At 35.2% G+C, this 25,679-nt stretch overlaps 3 protein-coding genes across 5 annotated transcripts; 2 read left to right on the top strand and 1 right to left on the bottom strand.

Annotated features, from left to right (window-relative positions):
- Positions 1 to 1,266: 1,266 nt before the first annotated feature.
- On the top strand, positions 1,267 to 8,643 carry LOC102607463 (anaphase-promoting complex subunit 2). Of its 3 annotated transcripts, none has more exons than XR_008054221.1 (17): positions 1,267 to 1,707; positions 1,927 to 2,016; positions 2,111 to 2,339; positions 2,473 to 2,762; positions 2,984 to 3,055; positions 3,423 to 3,664; positions 4,318 to 4,734; positions 4,843 to 5,044; positions 5,161 to 5,275; positions 5,372 to 5,454; positions 5,949 to 6,068; positions 6,243 to 6,331; positions 6,407 to 6,488; positions 6,870 to 7,061; positions 7,603 to 7,671; positions 7,752 to 7,930; positions 8,048 to 8,643. XR_008054221.1 is itself a non-coding variant. In XM_052440069.1 (16 exons), exons 1-16 carry the CDS (start codon positions 1,477 to 1,479, stop codon positions 7,872 to 7,874), a joined length of 2,646 nt encoding a protein of 881 aa, XP_052296029.1. In that variant the 5' UTR covers positions 1,267 to 1,476; the 3' UTR covers positions 7,875 to 8,643. The 3 variants fall into 3 exon arrangements, 1 of the variants encoding a protein (XP_052296029.1); XR_008054222.1 differs by having other exon boundaries at positions 1,569 to 1,707; positions 1,842 to 2,016; XM_052440069.1 differs by having other exon boundaries at positions 7,752 to 8,643.
- Positions 8,644 to 11,837: 3,194 nt separating this feature from the next.
- On the top strand, positions 11,838 to 13,879 carry LOC102616313 (methyltransferase FGSG_00040). The gene has a single exon (XM_006483631.4). It carries the CDS (start codon positions 12,072 to 12,074, stop codon positions 13,665 to 13,667), a length of 1,596 nt encoding a protein of 531 aa, XP_006483694.1. The 5' UTR covers positions 11,838 to 12,071; the 3' UTR covers positions 13,668 to 13,879.
- A 301-nt stretch (positions 13,880 to 14,180) lies between these two features.
- LOC102607752 (protein SHORT ROOT IN SALT MEDIUM 1) lies at positions 14,181 to 25,036 on the bottom strand. Its single transcript, XM_006483058.4, has 22 exons — positions 24,885 to 25,036; positions 24,631 to 24,736; positions 24,126 to 24,329; positions 23,000 to 23,290; positions 22,745 to 22,845; positions 21,830 to 22,510; positions 21,680 to 21,725; positions 20,738 to 20,830; positions 20,588 to 20,643; positions 19,807 to 19,924; positions 18,741 to 18,952; positions 18,590 to 18,653; positions 18,232 to 18,405; positions 17,387 to 17,417; positions 16,106 to 17,265; positions 15,909 to 15,983; positions 15,704 to 15,778; positions 15,268 to 15,618; positions 14,814 to 15,020; positions 14,662 to 14,703; positions 14,520 to 14,582; positions 14,181 to 14,434 (listed from the first exon to the last, which is right to left on the bottom strand). The coding sequence occupies exons 2-22, from the start codon at positions 24,700 to 24,702 to the stop codon at positions 14,345 to 14,347; spliced, it is 4,206 nt and encodes a 1,401-aa protein (XP_006483121.1). The 5' UTR covers positions 24,703 to 24,736; positions 24,885 to 25,036; the 3' UTR covers positions 14,181 to 14,344.
- Positions 25,037 to 25,679: the final 643 nt, after the last annotated feature.

The following is a 25,679-nucleotide window of genomic DNA, read 5'->3' as shown; positions in this document are numbered from 1 at the left end:
TAATCCCCATAATGTGTCTTTGCATACAAGATATCTTTTTACGTTCATTAGTAAAATTATTTTTTGGAAATCTACAAAACAAACTCTCGTTGCTAGATCCTCTAATCATTCTGAATTCCTTACATTATATGAGGTAAGTCAAGAATGTATAGTTACAATCTGTCATACATTGTATTCAAAGTGTCTGTAAATTATCTTTAGGTATAGACGATCTAACAATAATCTACAAAGATAACATTACTTGCAAAGCTCAACTCTAAAGAGGATATGTCAATAGGGATAGAATAAAATATATATCACCAAAGTTCTTCTACACTCATGAGTTCCAACATAATAAAAAGATTGACATTAAGCAAATATAATCCATTGATAATTTTGCCGATATATTATCTAAAGCTCTACCTATATTAACATTTGGGAAGATAGTACATGAGATCACCATGTGTCGCGTACATAGACTATCAAGTTGTTATCATTAGGAAGAGCGCTCATCATAAGGAGCGCCCATCAGAGGGAGCGTATTTTTTATTAGGAAGAATTTCAATGAGTAAAGTGAATATATGTGCACTTTATTCTTTTCTCATTGTCTAGATTTTATCTCACTAGGTTTTTCCGACAAAGATTTTTAAGAAGGTAGTTTTAAGGTATGTCTTGCACCACTTTATAATTCATTGAATGTATTTCTTTCGCTTGGAGTTTTTATCCAATGAGATTTTTCCTTAGTGAGAGTTAAGTACAATTATCATCAAATAGTGAATATCTAATAGAGTATATTATGGGATATATCTATCCACCCCTTAATAATAATAATAATATTTGTTTCACATTATAAAATTCAGGAAGTGTATTACAGCAAGCATTCATGATTTTAGGAGGTTTGCTGTTAATAATACAAACAATAATACTCATGATTTTAGGATGTTTGTTGTTAATAATACAAGCAGTAATGTAAGGCGTAGATGAGATTAGATTGGTAGCATCGATACCGTGAGCTAATATCCTTCATTTAATATTGTTGTTTGTAATCAACAACAACCAGAATTCGTTCGTTCTGATTAATGAGAAATGAGCCGGATATCACGCGAAGAAAACCAGGCACATTCTTTTCTTTAAATGTCAATTTCAGTAAACCCCTGTAGCCGCAATTCTTTATATTGTTTGCATGCGTACTTTGAATACTTCACAATTAGACCCCCAACTGTCTGAAATAACATGTACAAGAAAAACGTCCTTTTGAAAAAATAAAATTAAAATAATAGGCAAAAAGCAGTGTCGTTTAATCCGAAGACAAACACAGGGGTTGTTCAAATACCCAGCGCCAGCCAGGGCGCAATTTTTCTCGAGTGTAGTGGCGGCAAAATCAATACTTCATCTCTTCCACGTCTGATACTCGCTCAGTTACACTACATATGTGTACTCACATTTAGATAGTGAGCGAGCCTATTATATTTTTCTTATTGCTTCACATTAATCGAAATGGAAGAATCAACTTCAATGTACTGTAATCTAGGGATTTTAGAAAAACTTAACGACGAATCAGTCCAAGAAATTATCGAAAGCTACAACGGTTTCTGTGCCACCACAAACTCTCTTCTAAATGGCGGCCGCGATATCGCCGTCGGAAAGGAGTTCGTCACTCACGTGCGCTCTCTCTGTAAACACGGCCTCCAATCTCTCGCTCATGACCACTTTCTCCGCTCCCTTGAGGTATTCAATTCAACTCACGACTTTCGCCGCTATATTTCTTCTTATCATTTAATTAAAAAAAAATGTTTTAGCTTAACAAGCTAGTTGAACGGAACCTTTTAGCTGAAATTAATGATTTTCTTGTTAATAAATAGGTTCATTGAAGACGGATACTGTTGATTCTTGGGTTTCGGGGTTTTTTAAAGTTAATTGATATGATATGTGTTGAATTCCTGACAGGAAACTTTTGAGAGAACTTTTGTGTCAAAATTTTGGCGGCATTTTGATGTCTACAGCAAAGTTGCAGTACTGGAGAAGAATAAACCGCTTGTATGTAACTGTTATCTGTTTAAAGATTGTAATTTTTTTTAAATTTTATTTTAGTTAGTAGTTAATTGTCATATGCTGTTCTTGTTAATTACAGATTTATGATGATGAGGTTCATGAGGTTTTATGTAAAGCTTTAGAAGAGATATGTATGGAGATACAATATCAGGAAAAGTGCTTGTTTATGCTTGTTCATGCTATAGAGTCTCCTAGGGACTGTTCACCAGAAGGGAAACCCATTTTGGATTCCGAAGTACATCTTTTTGCTAAATACCAACTAATGGTATCTTCGGTTCTTATGGCTAGTCTTCCTCCACATTTTCCTGGTACGTCTATCTCAAATTGTTAGTTATGTTGTGTAATTGTGCTTGATTGTTATAATGGCAATTTTTCTGGATTGTTATTAAATATTTTTGCTGCCATGTTTTGGTAATGATACATACCTTACAATGTTCTCAGAAATGCTGTACTGGTATTTCAAGGGAAGGCTGGAGGAGTTAAGTACAATCATGGATGGTGAGTTAGAGGACGAAAATGATTCTCAAGATAAAGATGACATGGATTTAGATGAAAAGGGAAAACAAAGAACTGGTGAAATGGATATTGATCAGTCCAATAACCATGGGAAATTTTCAGAGAAGGGCAAACTGGTGAAACACATTGGGAAGGTTGTCCATGATCTTCGAACTCTTGGATTTACATCTATGACTGAAAATGCCTATGCTTCTGCCATCTTTTCGCTTTTGAAGGTGGGTATATGTTTTATTATGCAGTAGCTGTTCAATGAATTCCGTTCCTTTGGTCAAATTTTCTTCTCCTATTTTTACTAATGTTGTTTTTTCATTTGATGGTGATCTACTGTAATTACTAAAACTATTTATTGCTGTTTAGCGTCGAAGTTATCTGCCTCCTTTTTGCTTTCATTTACAGTTTATTTTGCTAACAGCACATTTTCCTGTTTGAATGGCAGGCTAAAGTTCATAATCTGGCTGGCGAGGATTACAGGAGTTCTGTTTTGGAGCCCATTAAAGCATGGATACAGGTTGTTTTTTGCTTTAAATAGCTTTCCCTTTCTTGTAACTGTATAGTTTGTGAATATTAACCATGCCACCTTTACAGTAATGCTGACTCTGTATATTTGATAAAAAATATGGGCGACTTTTCAAATAATTGGTTTTAACATTTTGTTAGTGTTGCACCTTCTTTGATAAACATTTGCCATATTGCTTCAATTTCTTCTTGTTACTTTTCTAATCTTGTTCATACTTTATATAAAGCCCTAGTAAAACAGTTGTTTATTCCGATGTTCTGCCTACTTTTTTAATATTGCCTGTGGCATCTACTTTAGTTAAGTTTGTAAAATTATGTTATGGTAGGTGATTTCTTATACTTAACAGTTTGTTTAACAGGCTGTACCTCTTCAGTTCTTGAATGCACTTCTTGCTTATCTTGGTGAATCTGAGAGTTATGATAGTCCTACAGCTGGCCTTAAATCACCTCTAGCCTCACGCCCTTTGTGCTGTCCTGGAACACACAATCCCTCAGAAGGACTTGTTAGATGGCGATTGCGGCTAGAGTATTTTGCCTATGAAACATTGCAAGACTTGAGGATAGCTAAGCTATTTGAGATTATTGTGGACTACCCTGAAAGGTAAATGTAAATATTTGTGATATCTATAAATCACTGGTCAAAATTATAAGTCTTGTATCAAAATTATCCTTTGAATCACTGCTTTAAGTCTTCGAACTGGGGAAGGGTTTGTATGTTGGGCATTGCATGTGTGAATCTTTATCTTGTGCTATTATTGAGGTTATTTATGTTTGTGGGGAGCATATCTCCATCGTTTTTCCAAGGCACGGCAGAAATTATTTGCTTTTTTTTTCCCACCTGAATACTAGTTGTAGCAGGTTTGGCGAGTGAAAATCAAACTGGAACATGATGAATGAGTTTGTATATTCTTCAATCTTGATAGCAACTATTCCGTACAACAAAAATCAATTTTCTAGAGGAAATGTAATGGGATGCTTGGCAATTTTGTGGACCAAGGACAAACCCTTTTCCCATGCTCTAGTTATGCGAAGAAAAATTCATAAATGCTCTAGTTATGAGAAGAAAAATTCATAAACCTAGGTGGTATAGGAGAATTGATAAAGAGAATAGAGATGATGATAGGGATCATCAAAATGAGATGATATACGGTGATGTCCAACTTTCGCTTAACAGTGAATTTATGGAAGTGAATGATATTAATGGAAAAAGTTTGCATTTCCTAATTTATCAAAATTATCCTTTGAATCTTGTAGCTCTCCCGCAATTGAAGACTTAAAGCAGTGTCTTGAATATACTGGTCAACATTCTAAGTTGGTTGAGTCATTTATATCGGCACTAAAATATCGTTTGCTCACTGCGGGTGCCTCAACCAATGATATATTGCATCAATATGTTTCAACTATTAAAGCACTTCGGACAATCGACCCAACTGGTGTTTTTCTTGAAGCGGTCGGTGAACCAATAAGGGACTATCTAAGGGGAAGGAAGGATACCATAAAATGCATTGTGACCATGCTTACTGACGGAACTGGAGGAAATCCTAATGGATCTGGAAATGCTGGGGATAGTCTTCTTGAAGAATTAAATAGAGATGAAGAAAATCAAGAGAATATTGGTGTTGATGATGGTTTCAATATTGATGACAAGCAAGCGTGGATTAATGCTGTGTGGTACGTGTTTTCCATCATGATTTGTTTTTAAGATATGTGATGACATTTGGATTTCTATGAGTTATCTGGTCAGTTTTGACATTCCCTGCATGAGTTTGGACCTTTCAGCTGGGAGCCTGACCCTGTGGAGGCTGACCCCTTGAAGGGTAGTCGGAATCGGAGGAAGGTGGACATACTTGGCATGATTGTTGGCATAATTGGTTCGAAGGACCAACTTGTCAATGAATATCGTGTTATGCTAGCAGACAAGCTTCTGAATAAGTCTGATTATGAAATTGATTCAGAAATACGCACGTTAGAACTCCTGAAAGTAGGTGTTTTGTATGTAAACATTTCTGCTATTTGAATTTGTGCTCTTTTGGTGTTGTTTTGATCATATCTTCCCTGGACACCTGAAAGTATGTTTGTTGTGCTGTCGCTTTCCAGATACATTTTGGAGAGAGTAGCATGCAAAGATGTGAAATTATGCTTAATGATTTGATTGATTCAAAGAGAACAAATGCGAATATCAAAGCAACCATTGAGAAACAATCTCTAGCTGGTATGCATTGAATATATTAACTTTCTATTGTTTTTTAAAATACCACCATTGTTCTTTAAAAGAACAGTAAAAACTTTTTGGCGAATGTATTCTTAGGTTCTGAGCTGGGGGAAGAAGGGGTATCTCTGGGTTTGCTTGATGCTACAATCATATCATCAAACTTCTGGCCTCCAATGCAGGTATGGAGTACATTTTTTCTTATAATGATATGAATAATATATTCAAAAGATAGGCATAAAATCACCATCGTGAAATTTTTCTTATAATGGCAGCTTATATTATCTTGAAGCCCCTTATCACTCCTTAGCTTATACATGCAAGAACATTAAATTATTTGGTCATGCAACTGGTCGGCAGTTTTTTCATGCCAATCTTCTCCTTTTAACTTGATTTTTTTTCAACACTTAAAAAATCCATAGCTTATACATGCAAGGACATTAAATTATTTGGTCATTCAAGTGGTTGACAATTTTTTTCATGCCAATCTCCCCCTTTTTCCTTGACTTGCTTCAACACTTAAAAATCTATTCCATTTTGGCTCATGTAAGTGCATAGTCGTCCGTGATTTACTTGATATTTCCTGGTTGATATCCTCTCATAGCAATATCTTCTTTTATTTTCTTTGTTTTGCCCTTTAGTACATCAATGTAACTGACCTTGAGGAGAATTCCAGGATGAGGCACTTATTGTACCTGGACATATTGACCAGCTGCTTGCTGATTATGCAAAAAGGTTTAATGAAATAAAAACCCCTCGTAAGCTACTTTGGAAGAAAAATCTTGGCACAGTAAAGGTTGGGTTCATTTTATCACTCGATGTCTAATGGTCCTGATATCTCAATATGAATGCTACTTTATTTGCTTTCTGCTGCATTCAATCTTGGTAGAGAACTCTCTCTTAATTGTTCCCCAGTTTATTTTCTTGCATCATGCAAATAACATCGCTTTATATGGGAATGCTGTTGTAGTTGGAATTGCAGTTTGATGATAGAGCGATGCAGTTCACGGTGGCTCCCATACATGCTGCAATTATTATGCAATTTCAAGACCAAACTAGGTAACTTCAGGAGTTATCTGGATAAATCCTATACTCTTTAATGATGGTATAACAATTTTCATTTTCTAATTTCAGTTGGACCTCCAAGAATCTTGCTGCTGCTGTTGGGGTACCAGTGGATGTACTGAGTCGGAGGATAAACTTTTGGATAAGCAAGGTTTGTGTTAGAAGCTTGTATTATATTTCGTGATTTTAATTTTATCCACGGACAAACTGGACCAAAAATATTTGACTTGACTGAGAAAACTTTACTAGTGGAATGAAAGAACCAGTTTTAGTAATTAGGAAAAATTTTATTTGTTGCCAATGATTTCTGCATTAGTTCATTGGTACCAGTCTTCATCTTTTTATGTTAATCTATGAGATGTTTACGTAATTATCCTCTATCAGACAAGTTCAACTGTCTCTATCTTTATTTGCTATAACTGAATAGGAATGCTCAATGCCAAGCTTGAAATGTTTGGGGCTCAATTATTAATAAGAAAATTTCATGGATTATATGTAAAGCAATTAACTAATAATTCGGTCTGGCGTGCAGGGAATCATTAAAGAATCAGTGGGGACAGGCTCCAATGATCACCTTTATAATCTTGTGGAAAGCATGGTTGACAGTAGTAAAAATGGCGATAATACTGGCAGTTGTGAGGAGCTGCTGGGAGGTGATGAGGATGGAGAGAGATCTGTTGCCTCAGTTGAGGATCAAATACGTAATGAAATGACTGTATACGAGGTATGTAATTTGTGGTAATGTGATGCAATTGTTGTTTGTATTCTGTTATGGTGATAATAGATGGTTGTCTTCTCAATCAGCCCACTCTGTTTCTAGTAAGATATGTTGCAAACATTTTGACTCAGAAGAGTCTTCTGCAACAATAGCTCTTTAATATGTGGGTTTAAGGAGGCATGGCAGGGTATGGATCTTTTTAAAAATGGGTACATATGGATTGATTCGTATCAATATGGAACTATTACCATATACCCATTCTATATTTTCCCCTGGTTCATGATAGTAGGTTCTCCGCAAATAATTTATGCAGCTTCACCATCTCCTGGCCAATGGAATTTACATCAGTCACCATCCCTTTTTTAGCAGTACACTAGTTGTGAGCCTATGGAGCACTTAAGATGTTCATGCTTAGAGAAATTGTTTCCTCCAAGAATGAATAAGAAACATTAAGAACAGAAATGATCATACAGGTGTAATTGTGCATTAAATTTAAATTTTTCTACTTGGCTTGCTATCAAGCTAATTGACATTTGTTTTGTTGTAGAAATTTATCTTGGGAATGCTCACAAATTTTGGTAGCATGGCATTAGATCGAATTCACAACACTCTCAAGGTAAGAATGATTTTAACATGCTCCAACCAAAAATAGCTTGATTTTGTTGATAACTTACTAGATAAAATGCATTTGTGCAGATGTTTTGTGTAGCTGATCCTCCTTACGATAAATCACTCCAACAATTGCAAAGCTTTTTATCTGGACTAGTTTCTGAAGAGAAATTGGAGCTTAGAGATGGAATGTACTTTCTGAAAAAGTAATTAAATAAATGAGTGGTATCACATCCAAAGTCCAAAACTATGAGCAAAGAGAAATGGTGAGTCTCTCTTTAGCTGCTTCGGATGTTGTTTCAAAAATTTTCTCTTGTTTCCCTTTTTGTGCATGATATATCACAGCATTGGTGCTTATATGGAATCTTTTGATTGCATGAAAGTCTTTGAGTGACCATTGGAGTTGCTGTTACTGGAAATATTGATTTTGGTGCATCTTAGATAGCTTTCTGAAGTCAAGAGTGTTCTATCGCAAAAATTGGAACGCTTCTTCCATCTGTATGGGTCGTGTAAATTTGGGAGCATTTTTGGCCCAGCAGCTTAACCTCTACTTTGGCTTCTGGCTATCGTGTCTAGTCTTCTATCAACATTGAACATCCTCCCGCTTGCGTGAGAAGAGTATTTCACTATCGCCATAATGCTCTGTACATTATACCGTCCCTTTCAATGACCGATATGCAAATATAAGCCTAAATTATTTAATCGCAAAAGGATGTTTATGTTTTGTCAGGCAGAATCTTGCATGGATAGATTGAGAAGGGGAAAGAAAAAAAAAATTTCATTTTTGATTATTATGATTTATGTCGTCTTGTCCTTTACTAAGGATTCACAGTTCTTGCACTCCTAAGTCCCAATATTATGTACATGTAACGAATTTTTATTCACAGCAGAGCTTGAGAATTTTCACTTCCCTGTTGTAACCGAAAAAACTATAAAACGCTTCTTCTTCGCTATGTACAATTCAACCATTTCCGCCTTCGCTTCTTGTCTGCTGTAGTGCATATTTAGTTTCAACGGCCAAAGAGGTTGTAATTTGGTCATTCGATTGCTTTATTGGAGTTTCCTCTAAAATTCCCTTCAAATTAAAAGTAGGTCGTTTGGTTTTGAAATTTCTTGAAATCTGGGGGTGGTATCCTCTGTGATAGAACTTAGACGCCATGTTAGAATTGTTGTTCGTTTTGGAGTTGGCCTGAAGAGACTTCACTTGACTGGCTCTTTGTGTACTGCATCACCAAGGATAATCTTAATCTGAAGATCAGTTTAAATTTAATCTTGACTTAAAAAATCACGGTAACCTTTGGACCCAACTTTTAATATGATCTATATCCAATGAGGTGATCCACATTTTTTTTTGCCCTTTTGGTTGAGAAGAAATAGAATGCGTTGGAATCACAATAGACTCTCAATGGTGAATGAGAAATAAAAATTAAAATAAACAATTTACTTCAAAATCAGAATGAACTAAATTAACATCATATATTTACTTTAACTAAGAATATGAATAAATTACTAAAAATAATAATAATAGGAATAAATTGTTTCATATTATTAAAATGTCCTTACTCAATCATTGGTATTACTATTATTTATTTTAATAATAATTATTACATATTAATCTTTCCTGCAAAGTTGTTGTTTTTGTTTTTGGTATAATAATAATAATAATAATAATAATAATAATAATATATTATTATTATTATTATTATTATTATTATTATTATTATTATTATTATTATTATTATTATTATTAATTTTCATGAAACACTTGCCCAAACAAATAACTTTCATAAATATTCGAGAAATTTTTGCTCTACTCGCATTTCGTAAGGGAGAAAAATGGGTAAAAGCTTATTTAGTTCCTATATTTTAATATTAGTGTTCATTTAATCCCTGTATTTTTTAACATGCCTCGAAACATCCCTGTCATTAAAGTATTGATACCCCTACTATTACTTTTTATTTCTTTTGGTTTACTTTTACAATACTACTCTTTTATAATATTTTTTTGTTTGGACATTAATAAAAAGAAAATAATTAAATTATCAATTTAACCTTTAAAAAAATTATATTAATTTTTTTACAAGCACCATTTGCACACTTGGTAGTTTGCATACAATTTTTGACAATTAAAAATTAATATAATTTTTTTAAATTTTTTTAGGGTTAAATTGGTAATTTAATTATTTTCTTTTTATTAATGCCCAAAAAAAATTATATAAAATGGTAATATTGTAAAAGTAAGCCAAAAGAAATGAAAAGTAACAGTATGGGTATCAATACTTTAACGGAAGGTATATTTTGAGGTATTTTAAAAAATACAAGGACTAAATTGACACAAATCTTAAAATACATGAACTAAATGAGCTTTTACCCGAGAAAAATTATAAATTGACTCCATTTAATCATGCTTAATTGAGGGAGAATTTGAATTCATAAAAACTCGAACCACTGCTCTCACATCTCGCAAGCGGTCCACCACTCAACCAAAATCTTTGAAAACCACCTAATTTCAAAATCTTCTTTTAAAATCATCAAATGAATTTTTTTAGCTCCCCTTGCCAGAATTTATGGTGACCTATCGAGGGAAAAAAAAAAAAAAAAAGAACCCCATAATAGAAATAAACTATACGAGTTCTAATATGGACTAAGTTTGCTAAGTGAGTTCTAATTTGCGTGAAAAAAAATTAAATAGACTAACTGTTTCAAAAGTTATGCATCATCTTTCGTTATATAAGAAAAACAATTTTTTGCTATGGGCAAATTCAATCAAAACTAATGTTACGTAGAGAATGAATTTATACTATTAGTCATTAAGGCAATGTTTTGGGAGATAAAAATTAAGAGTTGTTTGTGATTGAAGTGTTGTACTTTTTAAGGTGTGGAAAAAAATTATAATTATGAAATAAAAGTTAATAGTATGTAGTAAATATAATTTGTTAATAATAATTTTAAAGATATAATAGATTTTTCATCATACAAGTGAAAAATTATATCAAGATAGCTTCTAATATACGGCAGTTAGTGTTTATCAAACAATTTAGTGTTGTACCTTTTAAGATACGGCTGCCAACCTCAATCCCAAACGCCTTAAGTGTATGATTAGACTAATTTTTTAAATAAAATATTAATCTCATATTTGGCATGCTCACTTAAATTAGACTAATTAAATAAATTCAAAATTTAATCCTAAATTCATGGGATTAACAACCCTAATTTTCATGTGTGTTTAATTGGGATTAAATAACGAGAAAAAAATATATCCATTATGATATCTTCTATAATTTATTCTACAATTTTTATTTGTTACTCAAAATTATTTATTTATTTATTGTTATTAATTAATTGATTGGTTTTTTCATTCATGAATTACTTAAAATTTATTTATTTATAATAAATATTTTAATTTTCTTAGTAAATGTAAGAATACGAACAGTTGATATTTAAACTAAAAAATACGTAGCCTAAAGGTTATTCATTTTAATATATTATGCATGCTTTAGGTTGGATTCGCGCTTTTCTTATAAATTAAATTAAAATTAGTTATCGCTTAATGAAGCTTGTTTTTTGTTCGAATCAGTTTCTTCTATTTTGGATGTAAGGTATAAATAGTTCTTGAAGAAAAGTAGCTGCTATTTTTGTTTTAACAAGATATCCAATTAAAAAGAAAAAAAATCGTATAATAATTTTTTCATAAATTTGCTCAATGTGGAAGTTCTAAAAATTGACAATATTCTTGAGATAAGCCTGACTGATAACCTTCCATAAAGATTGAGATAAGCCTGAAAATATTGGTTTTTCTTTTCTCATTATTGAGTGGGGATAGATATTTTTTTCTCAATGAAAGACAATAAAATTGATTTAAGTAAATTCTAATAAATTTGGGAATAGACTTTCTCAATATATATATATATATATATATATATATAGTCATTCTCTAGTGCGGGCGTCTTTATTTTTATTTCTCACGCAGACACTTTAAAATAGTAGAATTTAAAAGAGTTAGTTTTTAACTCTCTTAAACCATGTGATTTTATAATTTATTTAATAATTAATTCTTTTAAATCATGTACTTTAAAAATATGTCCGCATTAAAAAAAATACGGGCATCCGTACTTGAAAATAATTATAATTATATATATTGAAAATCCTCATTTAATATTTGTTATCGCTGTAAGAATAAAATAATAAAATAAAAAAATCCCGGCATAGCCGTTGTCGTTAGAGAAGAATACAGTCTAGAAAAGGTATAAAATTAGAAAAGAGAAATATGACCGTTACAAAACCCCCGAATTTAAATCTAAACGCTACACAGAAAGAAAACACCACTACTGAAGTCACAAAGAAACCAAAATCTCCATCTTTCTTGGTCTTACACTCACCCACCATCAAAAAATTCGAACATCAAACATGAGAGAAGATGAACAACAACAGCTTCAAACCGCAGAAGAGCTGATGCAACAGCTGAGATCTAAAGCCACTGAGCTACTCTTGAGAGAAGAATGGAAAGAATCCGTACAAGTCTACACTCAGTTCATCGGTCTTTGCCAAAGCCAAATCACAGAAACGAAGCAGGAAGCAAGCCAACTATCCAAGCTCAAAAAATCCCTCTGCTTAGCCCTGTCAAACAGAGCCGAGGCACGATCAAGGCTTCGAGATTTCGATGATGCATTGCGTGACTGTGAACAAGCACTGAAAATAGAGAGTTCCCATTTCAAGGCTCTTCTTTGCAAAGGTAAAGTTCTGCTTAGTTTGAATAGATATTCAATGGCTTTGGATTGCTTCAAGGAAACTTTAGTTGATGCTCAGGCTAGTGGAAGTCTTGAAACTGTTAATGGGTTTTTGGAGAAAAGCAAGAAACTTGAGTACCAATCAAGAACAGGTGCTTTGGATCTTTCGGATTGGATCCTTAATGGGCTACGTGGCAAGTGTCCAGAATTGGCTGAGTACATTGGTGCTGTGCAGATTAGTAAGTCTGAGATCAGTGGACGAGGCTTATTTGCAACAAAGAATGTTGAGGCTGGGACTTTATTTCTAGTCACAAAAGCAATTGCTACAGAGAGAGGTATATTGTCAGGTGAAAATTCAAATGAGAATGAGCAATTGGTTATGTGGAAGAATTTCATTGATAAAGTTATGGAATCGATTTCAAAATGTCAAAGGACTCGCCACTTGATTAGTATATTATCTAGTGGTGACAATGAGGATGAGGTTGAGGTTCCTGATGTAAGTGCTTTTAGGCCCGAAGCAGAAGAGCGTAGGAGCTCCAATGAGAAGCTTGATATGGGTAAGATTTTGAGTATCTTGGACGTGAATTCCCTTGTTGAGGATGCAATTTCAGCAAAAGTTTTGGGGAAGAATAAAGGTCTTTATGGTCTTGGGCTATGGGCACTTGCTTCATTCATCAACCATTCTTGTAGTCCTAATGCAAGGCGTGTTCATGTAGGAGATTATATCATAGTTCATGCTTCAAGGGATGTGAAGGCTGGTGAGGAGATCACATTTGCCTACTTTGACATGCTTCTGCCATTGGAGAAGCGCAAGGAAATGTCAAAAACGTGGGGGTTTCATTGCAAGTGCAAGAGGTGCAAGTTTGAGGAAGGAATGAGTTCAAAGCAAGAGTTGAGTGAGATAGAGATAGGACTTGAAAGAGGCATAGATGCAGGCAATGCAGTTTTTAGGTTAGAGGAAAACATGAAAAGATGGATTGTGAGGGGAAAAGAGAAGGGCTATTTGAGGGCATCGATTTGGAGTGCATATGCGGAGACTTATGGTTCAGAGAGGCTGATGAAGAGGTGGGGAAAGCGAATTCCTGCAGCAGAAGCTGTGGTGGATAGTGTTGTGGAAGCTGTGGGGTGCGATGAGAGAATGCTCAAGGTTTTGATAGAAGGATTGAAGGGAAGTAGTTGTGGGATGCCGGAGATGGAGAGACCAATTAAGTTAGGAAAAGGTCTCTATGGAAAATTGGTCAAAAAACAAGCTTTGAAATCTCTACTTGAGATCTAATTCATTAAGCTGTACGTTTTTAGTTCGGACTTCCAAGTAGAGTCACGTCTCAAAATTAACCTACAGAATTTATGTCCCAACCAATGTGTGGGTTGAGAAACGATAAAACAAATGGTGAAACAAACTCACCGTTTGAATATTCGCATTATCTTATTCTGTTTGTCACTTTGTAAACGGAAACCATCTGTTTCTTACAAAACCTATTATTACGAGTCACTTGTCTCAGTCCTTAATGATTTCTCTCCTCATTAGGGTTTCCTCTCATGATTTCTATCATTATTGAGGTTCCACATCAAAATGCCACATTGCTCACCTAATATATATCACCACAGCGCCGGTAAAACTCATTATCTGTGACAAAAGAGAGCCACGGCTGATATAAAATTTCTCCTCCAACTCTTCCACTCAATGATGATTATTTGACCAGTGCCATCTTACATCATAAGCTGATTTCAGAAACACTTTTAAATATTTACCCTCCAGAGATAGCAATTTATCCACGACACCAATTGCTTTTCAAACTGTGAGCAGACTCGACGATCACAATTTTATTTTCTTTCATAGTATCAAGACAACCGCAGAAAATTCAAGGTTTATAAAGGAGATATGATAAACATAATTACAACTCGCAAGTTCTCTAAAAGCTGACTACAATGAACCCAAAAATCTCCCAGATCTCAAATGTCGGACATTCTCACCAGCTTATTATAAAGGATTCGGTCATCTCGTCCAGTGTTGCTCTCTAGGAGTGCACTCTGCACAAGTTCCTAATTCAATGACAGGGATGTAAGCTTTTAAGAGTAATTTAATTGAAAAAAAAAAAGAGGAAAATGCTTCAATATCAATTCTCACCTTGACATCCCGGTGGGAGAGAAATTTCCCCAAGTTGTGTATGATCAGCCTCAAATCTTCAACCTGAAAAGGCAACAGAAACTTCTAACAACTCTTTTGAACAAGGTTTTGCAGGACAATATGAACAGAAGATTTCACTCACCCTAATGTAGCCAACTTGATTTCGATCAAAGAATCTGAAAGCCTGCATCGGATGGTAAATGTTATCACGTTAACAAAAATTGATGCATCTTGGATGTTTCATCATAAATAAAGACACATGGAGAGGATTTTTGAAAGTTTTTGGGAACATACCTGTAATAATTCCTTATCAAAAACCTCTTTCTTCCCTGTCTCTACATTTCTCTCCCCTTTTTTGCCCATTTCTACATCAGAGTGTTTTACCTCCGCAGCTTCCATAATAGTTTTCTCCTTATTTGATTCATTTGCTTTGTCCTTTTCATTCCCCGACTCCATTCCAGACTGCGCATTTGCATCAGTTTTACCCTCTTCCTCGTCATTCTGTCATCAAATAGTTTCCCAAAGGCACATAAAAAGTGTTCAAGGATTTCAAAAGTATTGGGCCTATTGGCAATGTACTGGCAAATAAGTATTGATCAACCAAATGGTAATTGATCAAAGTTGCATTTAATTTAAATAACTTCTGCCAAGGTGACAAGATCTTAAAAGGAAATATGGTATAACTAGAAAATCAGCTAATAAATTAGCATTAATTAACAGAGGAGGGATGAAGAGTGAGAGGTCCTACCCCATTAGAAGAGTTTGGTTGAGAACTTGCATCCCCCATTTCTTCATCCTCCTCGGGATATTCCTCAGGATCTTCTTCATCTTCTGTTTCCTCATTTGGCTTTGACTTGAGCTTTTGCTCCTCTACCTTTGCCTCGTTGACATGGTCAACCAAAGTGTCTTCCTTGACAACAGTTGTTTTATCGTCTGGTTGTGCTGAATTCATTGTTTCAGGCGTAGTAGACTTAATTGTTGCAGGAAGCTCATCAATCTTCGAACGCTTTGGCGATTTTTTGTCATTTTCCTTCTCTTGGACTTCACTCCGCTGCCTCTTACGTTCATTCCGTTCAGACAGAAATTTTATGCGAAGTCTCTATGCAGAACAAGCACATTAATGAAAATGCATATCAGAAGGAAATCAAATAATATACAACTTGAGGGACCGCGTCAAAACCAACCTGGAGAAATTCTAAAACACGACATCCCATTTGATATTGAAGCATTTCATAAAGCATTTCCCCAAATAATGAAAGCTGAAAGGGCAATAGGAACATGGTTGGAATTAGAAAACAAGCTTCAAGCACTGGTAGGAACCAGAGTATTATACTGGAGACCTAAATGGGAGTTGCAGGAATTTAGCAAGCATGAAGTTGAAAAGAGTACCTCAAAAGATGATTCTTCAATATCCTTGTCAGTATAGTCCAAAAGTGAATCCAACGAGAGTGACAACGAACGCAGCTATAGGAGTACAATTGCACAATTAGACAAGGAATACCAGAAGATATATAAGATGAAATTAACATGTGAATTTTTTAACTTTCAATGTATGGTGGATGGTTTTTTGGCTACAGTCCACCTACTTTAGAATCCTTGTTCGATTTCATTTGTAGAATCAATCCAGGATGCCGAGGAGGTTCTTCGGGTTTTCTCTTTTCTTTCCCTTCCTTATTTGAATGACTTCTAGATTCACCTTTTCCATCTTTGTCATTCTTTGGCTTTTCATCCTTTGACTTTTCCCCATCTTTAGAATTTCCCCTTATGCCAATAGAAGTATCCTTCAGAGAAACTTTTTCCTTGGCAGTTTTAGACTCTACATCTGCTCCCATCCCTGCTTTCTTACCATCTTTTTCAACCTTGATTTCAGTTTTACTTGAATTAGCCACAACATCTAGCTTCAGCGCTCCTGGTGTTTTAGATTTCATTTCAGGGCTTGTTTTCTTTTCTGCGTCAGCCAATTGTGTCCCTGCATCTTGAGTTTTATTCTCTGACTGAACTAAGCTTTTCTGATCCCCATTGCCATCTATCTTTGTGTCAACAACTGCATTGTTAGTCCTTCCAGCAACCTTTCTTTTCAGTACCCTCTTAATTATTTTCTTTTTTATCGTTGTTCTCACACCGGTATCTTGCACAGCTGCAGTGCCGCTGGGAACTGAATCATCCTTTGGTTTATCATCAGCTTGGTCCTTTTCCTCAGCTGTCACCTCAGGCTGAATGCCTTTGTTGTCATTTTGAAAGGTGTTCTCCTCAGAAGCTTTTTTGGCAACCTTCTTCCTAGTGAAAGTCTTAGCTCCAGCAAGTTCAATTGAAGGTTCTTCCTGATGACCTGAGACCTCTGAGTTTGCGTTCTTCTTCTCTACAGCATCCTTCTCATCCAGCTTGTCATTCTGGTTGCCGACAGTGTTCTCACCACCGGCTGCCTTGTCAACAACCTTCTGCTTCACGATCCTCCTAATAATCTTTCTCTTGCCAGGCTTTGCATTGCCAGCTGTCTGAGCAGCAGTAGTTTCTACCAGATCTTTTTCCTCAACATTTTTTTCTTCCCTGCCTGATTCACTACCATCTATTTTTTCAACTTTCTTGTCACTTCCATTACCCTTCTGGTTGGTTGCCTTCCCTTTCAAATCAGTAAAACTCTTCTCCTTTTCATTAATCTTGACTGCCTCTCCAGAATATGGAGACGCTTTCTTTTTCTCAGATTTGACTGTCCTTTCAACATCTTTTGAGGTGTCCATTTCCTTGTCTAAATTTTTTAATCAATGAAGATGATACACAAAGAGTTAGCATCTGAAATTGATCATTTATGCCAAGGACAGTAAAAATATGCAAAACAATGTATGAAGGATTCTCTTTACTCCACATACCTTTCTGTCCATCCTTCTTCTCTCTAGATCTCTGCAAGATTTATATAAATTACATTAGCGACACACACAATAAATCCATCATCCTTTCTTGTTTTTCCCAAAGGGTTTAAGTAACAAAAAAAAGTTATCAACAATAACCCAACTCCAGGTACTTACAAGGTTCCGACCTTGCTACGATTGATTAGATTTAAATATTCCGAGTTCTAATACATTTATTATCTTTATTCATAAGGTACACACCATGTTGTTAGAACATAGTGTGAATCAATGTTTTCTGGTCTAATTCAATAAGTCCAGTTTAGGATTATGTGCCTACTATTGTCTTGAGGGTAATATCAAATTGCAATATCTTAGAATGCCTATTAGATGTGCTAATATATCTAAATTAGGTTATCTGCTACAAGATATGGTAGAACAATCTATGAACTTGGTTTTACAAAGATGATGAGAACAAAAACTTCCAACCATTTAGGTTGTGGAAAGACAGTTCCTTGGCAGCAGCCCCAGAAAGAACAAAAGCTCCAGGCTGAATAAGTAAGAGTAAATGCAAAACATAATCATTAAGAAACTTATCTTGTGAGAATCATGGAATCTTCTCTTTGTTTTTACCAATAAAAAAACATAAGGTTCACACAAAAGGTTCGTATAAATGAGACAGAATAAGTAGACCACATGTAATTTATTCCAAACTCTAATTCTCACTGCACTCTCGCGGAACATGCATGCAACATATATTTGTTTGTATATGTGGGTTGTTTCTATAATCAGCTGTCTTTAGACCATCAAAATTAGCAAATGAGAAAACCAGCAGAGAATCAAAGTTTAAAAAGGCTAAGAAGACTAACCTCCATTTTCATTGAAAGTTGACGTTCTCTCTCTGCAACAGCCTTCTTGTGAGCAAGCCACTGGGTTCGCCATGTATCCAATGATGGAAGACATTCAGATAAATCCGGAACAAAATATACAGTTACCTCTTTATGGCTAAATAGACCGTCCTTGCCGACTCTATCATAATGTATCTGCAATTTCCAAGTAAAGAACAATAGATCTTAGCTTAGTATCATAAAGAGACAAGTGTAAATATCAATATGATATCAGAAATCACTGAAACAGCAGCCAGTGAGCAATTTTTCAATATTATTGCTCCGTAGTAAAAATTCTAAACTTGTTTAGACAAATAATCACCAACGAGCAAAATGCTACCTCAATAAACCGATTCCAATTGCGACAATCCTGCAAATCAAGTTGAGTTACATCCTTTGCATATCTACAAAGAAACAACACCGTCCACTTGAGAAAAAGAATCACATTCCAAAGAACCAATTCATTCAAGAAAAAAGCATACAGAACAAACCTAATGGCTGTTTGGACCAGAGAGGAACTATCAACTGAAGGGTCACTACCATCAACAGAATTCCATGGTCCACCAATGGCCATGAAAGAATGGTCCTTTTTAAGAACAGCAAATCTAAGGATATTGCAAATATGGGGCACACGATCATCAAAGCTTTTTTCTGATGACAGCTCCTCTAGCGCATTTCTGCTAAGTCCACTCATCAAAATTAGCTGAAATGGAAAACAGAAACACACATTACTCCAAAAAACAAATGGAATAGTTAATTACATTATACCAAAGCAACTAAACTGTTTGAAAATCTCCAATGCATCCATCATACAACAAACTGTTTATAACCAACAACCATCGACATGTTTAAGGGTGCCCCCCCCCCCCCCCCCTCTACCCCTTTTAGGTCAGAAACAAAACAACTATACTAGATCTAGGAAATGTACATGGAGGTGGGACAAGAAGTCCACAAAGAAAAAATCAGTAATCCCCAAGCCCAAAAGCTACAAATCCTATAAGATCATAAATTCTAACTAATGATATTACACCATAGCTTCCTCCCAATTAATCAAAATAAAGAAGAAACTCAAGAAAAACACATCTTAGGAGGGGGGAAAAATGTACAATATTGAGCATTGCGACAAAATGGAACTCGGTCATAGCGAAACAGGAAGACATATAAAGCTTATAGCAATTGCTTAATGCAGGAAATTTCCCACACATACCAAATAAAATAATGAATCGATGTTCTTTAGATGCACTAAGATAAAAGCAAAATTACTTCTGTTAAAGTTATCGCATCTTTTCCACCCCCCAAAAATCCATGTCTGCAAACTTAATAATTGAAAACTCCAAAAGATCAAATAATCTAGATGCAAATACAGAAAGTCCAAAAGATAAAGAATAATGCAATGACCAGAACAGTTTACATCTTCAACAAGGGGGGAAAATATAGAAATATACCTAGTTAAACAAAATACAGTTTAATAAGAAAGGATAAATTATGTTAACCAGCAATGCGAGAATACAAACCAATCAAGTGCAATTACAACAGAATGATTAACAGATAACACACCTTCGCATTCCATACTGTACTTCCTTGTTCTGATTCTGGTGGTTCCCTGGTCAAAAGCTTGGTGGAAGTAACCTTCGGGTCAACCTCACTCTCTTCTTCAACAAAATCATGCTCAAAACTGCTCCATTCAACATGTTTAACAAATCACACAATTACGCCTTAATTAGTGGTTCTCTTCTTTATTCTTTCTTAAGAATAAAAGTTAAAAGACAGTTTTTATTAAGCTGGTTACAGGAAAGTTTTAGAAAAGCCAAAAGACTGATTAGAATCCCACAATAAATAAATTGAAACAATCTTAAACAGCAATCAGACCAAACTATAAGATGAACAATTTATAGAGTGTTCTGTAATTACTATTAGAAATATTCACAAATATGGGGGCAAGCAAAGAACAGTTTGAGTCCCATGACAGCTAAGTCCGAAATACCAAAGCTCTGAATTTAGAAAAATTCATTCAACGATGGTTTAAAGCAAAAGACATTTAGAAAAAAGTAAAAAACAATGAACTCCAAAAATGATTAAAACCAGAAGCACCGTCTAAGATATTAAAATCATTTCATGTCAACAATCTATCAAGAAACCAGACCCAACCATTAAGTGAGGAATTCAAAGATGGTTTCATTATCACAATTAAAACAGATAAGTTGGCGAAGAAAACTCCTTTAACTAGGTGTAAAAAACAAACCAAAAGTGACCATAATAAAAATTATATCCTAGTTGAATGAACATGGAAATCTATGACAACTGTTTAAATATAATACAGTGTCCAATAAAAGATTACCTAACAGGAGTGTGAATAGAAAGTTTGAGCGCGTCCTTTGGCCAGTTCACAACCACCTAAAAAAACATGGAATGACATAGTAAATAAATAATGCACCACCCAAGCTTGATACGCAAAACAATAATAGATTATAAAGTCACACAGACACACCTTGGAAACGTCTGGAGATACAAAGAGTCTAGGATATCGCTTATCTAGTGATAGATAATCCCTCTCTACCTCTACCAAACTAGATGAGTTAACCTGCAAGTGCAAAGTATTATATAGGATTCATCCACATAAACATTCAGGTTGCAAACAACTATAGCAATAAAACATAGTCATCCCCCCCCCCCCCCCCCCAAAAAAAGGAACTTGAAAATCACAAATTTTATTCGGTCATTTTTCTTTCCTTAAATGGAACATTCCTCAGTGATAAGAGTTACAACAGCTCCAACTAATAACTTACCATCTCAGCTTAAGAACATAATACCACACAAAATTTCTACATTGGAGGAAAAAGCTGGAAGCATTAAAACTGTAGCAACTGCCTTCATAAGATGAACATAATCAACAGAGTTCCAATACAAGAAATAAAGAACAAGAATGAAAAAGAAGATGAAGGAAAAACGAAGTCCAAGGAAGATGAAAATAGGACCTAAAAAGGGAAGAAGAAACAGCAGTATAAAAGAGGAAGCTATAAAAGTATATCAAGACAGTTTCAAAAAAAATGAATGTACTTGTATTACAAGTGAAAATGACGAATTGAAGAATGTACTATGAAGTGAGAGCAAGGAAATGCCAAAAACTTGATAATGAGACCTGAAGCAGAAAGATCATCAAGCAGCAATATATACAAGGGAAACCCCGGCTTAAGCAAAGTAATAAGAATTTATCAAGGCTGAGGAAGTTAAATTACTTAGAATTCAAGATAAACAATAAAACCCTTGGCCACAATCCAAAGGTAGCTGTTTTAGAAGGAAAATGCCAAGTAGAGGAACAACAAGAGCAAAAGAGATGGACTGTAAATCCCTCTAGGAGAAGAGAAGATCCTTGAAGAGGAGAAAGTTCTTATTATCATCGCATGACGAAGCTCTTGTGTTGTTTTTTTACCTTGCAGACATATTCCCTCCTTTTTTCTCTAACGGGTGAATGACGCCTTCAGCATAACAGAACACCAAGTTAGTTGTGAGGCTGAAAGATGCACAGGGAGCTACATATTCATAACTACAGCAGGACGTAAAATAAAACATCAAGATACACCTATGTAAAGCTTCATGACGCGGTGAATCTCGTCGAAAGGATCTTCCCTCCTTTGTCAATGAGGGACCACGCGGGTCTTTGGAGACTCTTGGCGAAGTTCGCTCACGCTTAATTTCAATCCCACGTTTGCGCTCTCGTTCTCTTTCCTTCTCCCGCCGTTCTAACATTCGTTCCCTTTCTCGCTCTCGTTCTCTTTGTCGCTGCCTTTCTCTTTCTCTTTCTCGTTCTCGTTCCCGCTCCTTCTCCCTCTCTCTTTCTTTCTCTCTCTCACGCAAATGCTCACGACGACGCTCCTCCTCCCTTAGCTCAAACTCCCGAAGATAACTTGCTCTATCATCCTTGTGCTCATCAATACTTGGATGATTACTACGTGAAAACATACTACCAGGATAATCTGACTCGATAGAAGTTGCATGAAGTCCTTTTCCTGTTGTATAGTTCCTACCAGGAGGCAAACTCACTCCATAACCAGGGTTTGATGAACTCTGTGGATACATGAGATCATCCACATTTCTTCGCGGAGCAGCCCCCAATATTGATGGAGCATGATGTCCACTATACGTAGAAGAACTAAACATGGACATGTTGCGAGGATCTGCTTCCATACGTCCTCCATAAGACATAAGATCTTGTGTGGAATGACGACTAGGAGGACCTCTTGTTGCAAGATAATCAGCTTGTCTGCCAGAAATGTGGTACCACTCAGTGTAGCAAGAAATATATTACCATCTAGCACAAGTGTCAACAAACCTATCACCTTATGATATAGGCCTATCGAATCATTAAGAGGGAAAGGGTGACATTAAACATCCATTTACAACAGAAGGTTATTAACTGCAACTGCAAGTGATGACCAGTAGCTGAGATCAGAAATCAAGCTAAATTAAATTGGTTACATAATGAATAATTATTTACCTGGTACCCCCATCAAGAGAAGAGGATTGCAAAGACTGTGCTTTCAACAATTGCTCTTGTCGAAGCAGTGATGTCTGGTCAAGGCGGTCATAAATCTCAGGCTGATACAAAAGATGATAGAAAAAACTTTAGATTACCATGGAAGTTGTCAGAAAAGGTCAGGCTTCATTGTATTTTATTTGCAAACCAAAAAAAAGAAAGAAAGAAAGAAGAAGAGGCTTCATTTGAAAGAGATTGAAAAAAAAAATGTTACACCTGATTTTGATGACCATAACTGACGGCATCAGCAAAGCGTCCAGTTGATTCACTTTGCAAATCCCTTCCCAAGTAAGTGCTTTGTCGTTCACCATACGGTCTTCTGTCCATTGTAGAATAGTCAGGAATCTTCTCTGCATATATTTGATCACCTTTATGACCATACCCAAGGCTTGATGTTGAAACATAGTCACCAGATGCAAATTTAGGTGAATCAGGTATAGCTGATGCGTAGCCACCACGACCTTCCAAAGCTGATGATGCAGCCCCCTTGATATTTATTGCCGGAACCTGTAAAATAGAAGACTAAACATAAGACGGACAATGAAATTTGTATTGCACCAGACTTAGTTTATCCAACAATAATGTACTTAAAAAATTTTAATAAAAGATATCAACCATATAATTGTAGTACATTGTGTGAGGATTAAAAGGCAATAAAACCAAGAAAGACACAAGGTACGGTCACAGACAGTAGTACCAGAACACTGGTTTTAGAAGCAAATGGTTGGACCAGGCAACCACTCCTATACAAAGCACTTAGTTTATGAATCACAGATCTACTTAGCTTTTGAATCACAGATCCCAAACTTCAGACTGTCTGAGAAATTTAAAGCAACATAGAATTGATCATTCCTTAATTATTCTTAACCATGAATTAAATAAAGGCAACACATGGGCAAAACTTAACGTAACCTTTTACTTATAAATATCTATCTTCTTAAATATTAACCTCTGATATACTATCCGATACACGTAGCCTACAACCACACCAAAAAATAAAGGCAACACATGGGAAATATTTTATGTAACCTTCAATAAATATGTATCTTTCTTACTTTGTTTGATCATTTCTCTCATTTTCTTCAATCACTCGTATATCTCACATAATCATCTCTTTTTCAACATAAATCAAAATTTCAAATTAAGAATCCAGTCATATAAAAGAAAATACTGTAGATTCCTAAACTTTTCACTTCCGATGTACATAAAGTGATAAAGATGTATTTCTAAACAAGTTCTTGAATTTTTCTTAATGAATAACCAAAGCCTTTCCAGATATTCTAATAAGGCTCCACGGAGGAAAAATCTTAGAAATGTAAATAATTAAATTAAAATTACTAACTTGCTGTGCCCCGGTTAGCGCAGTAGAGCCATAGACAGAGGAATACTGTCCTCCGTAATGAGATGCAGCTGATGTATGGCTTCTATACCCACCAACCTCTACTTCCTGAGAAGCTCCCAGCATTGACGAATGCCGAGAAGACAAAGAAATGTGAGAGCTAGTCTCTGGTAATCCAACAGAACTCCCAGAATAGCCAGGTCCCAGCTGCAATATACCAAAAAAGAACAAAGGCCAAACTAGAAATTTAATTAATAGACACAAAAACAGATTTTAAAGGGCAAGTGGTGCTAAAAGCTCAATAGACACTCATCGGACTTCAACAAACATGTGGTGCTTAAAGCTTAATAGATTCTGACAGATTTCAACAGGCGCATGGTGCTAAAAGCTCGCAAAACTATACATACATAGAAGAATTGAAAAACATACAAGTAACAATAACAGTCAGCTGAAAAATAAAATTGAAATAATTACCCTGATTAATACATAAATAACGAAACAAACTTACATTTTGTCCATAAGCAGATTGGCTACCATACGGCTGCTGACCATAGGCATTACTCCCTCTAGAAGAATACATTACTCAATTAACACATAAAATTTAACAGCAAAACCTGCATTAAAGCAACACGTGACTATCAAATAAACAAAATTTGGCCGGAAATTCATAAGTTTTTTATATTTTAAATTGAGATTAAATCGAAAAATGGTTTCTTAACTCAAAGAAATTAAAAGATAACGCTAAATGATGATTGAACTTACGGTGATCAATTTGACCGCGAGAGTTTTCTGTTCCAACGACCAAAACCCTAAGCATAGAACGATATTATAAAATACAACAATAACCACTCCCCTCGTGTTTGCGGAATTAAACGAGGTATTGGGCCTTCAGAATGATTCGGGCCCGTTTAAATTTTTCAGTTGCCCCACGTACTTCTACCATCTCTTTTTAAACTTTTTCTAGTTAGACTATTGTCACCCCCCTAAGCACCTTTTAAAACCACTTATCTTTTTCTACCCAATCAAAATTGTTTAAAAATTAAAAAGTTCTTATGTCACCCATTTTAATTCCAAAAATAATCGTGATTTCTTATTGAATGAATTCCTAAAATATTTACACCCATTTTCTGTCTTTTTCTCTCTTCATAAGTTCATACCTCTTTTTCTCTCCTTTATTCTTTTATTGTGAGTTTTCTTCCCCAACAACTCCCTGATGATGATAATTTTAAAATTTATAACTATTATACTCATAATTCTAAAAATAAAAATTAAGATTTGGTAAGAAATAGGGTTGGCAAACCCGGGCCTTGGCCCCAGCCAGGTTTGGCCTTGCCTAGGACTGGTCTGATCAATAAAACAGCTGCCCAAACCTGAGTTGGTACCCCTTTTTTCCACATCTAGGCCAGGTCAAGCCTACCACCTCTTAGGCACAAATTTTTTATATGGCTTCCCCTACCCATATAAGATGCTGCCATGCTAGTTTTAGATTTTTTTTTGGCCATAAATGGTAAATCATTTGCAGATTCTTTATTTGAAAAAGGACTCATGCTAGAGAAA

Source organism: Citrus sinensis, chromosome 4 (assembly GCF_022201045.2).
Source record: "Citrus sinensis cultivar Valencia sweet orange chromosome 4, DVS_A1.0, whole genome shotgun sequence".
Classification (NCBI taxonomy): Eukaryota; Viridiplantae; Streptophyta; class Magnoliopsida; order Sapindales; family Rutaceae; genus Citrus; species Citrus sinensis.
Note: the sequence above shows the minus strand (reverse complement) of the source record. Positions and strands in the feature narration are given on the sequence as shown.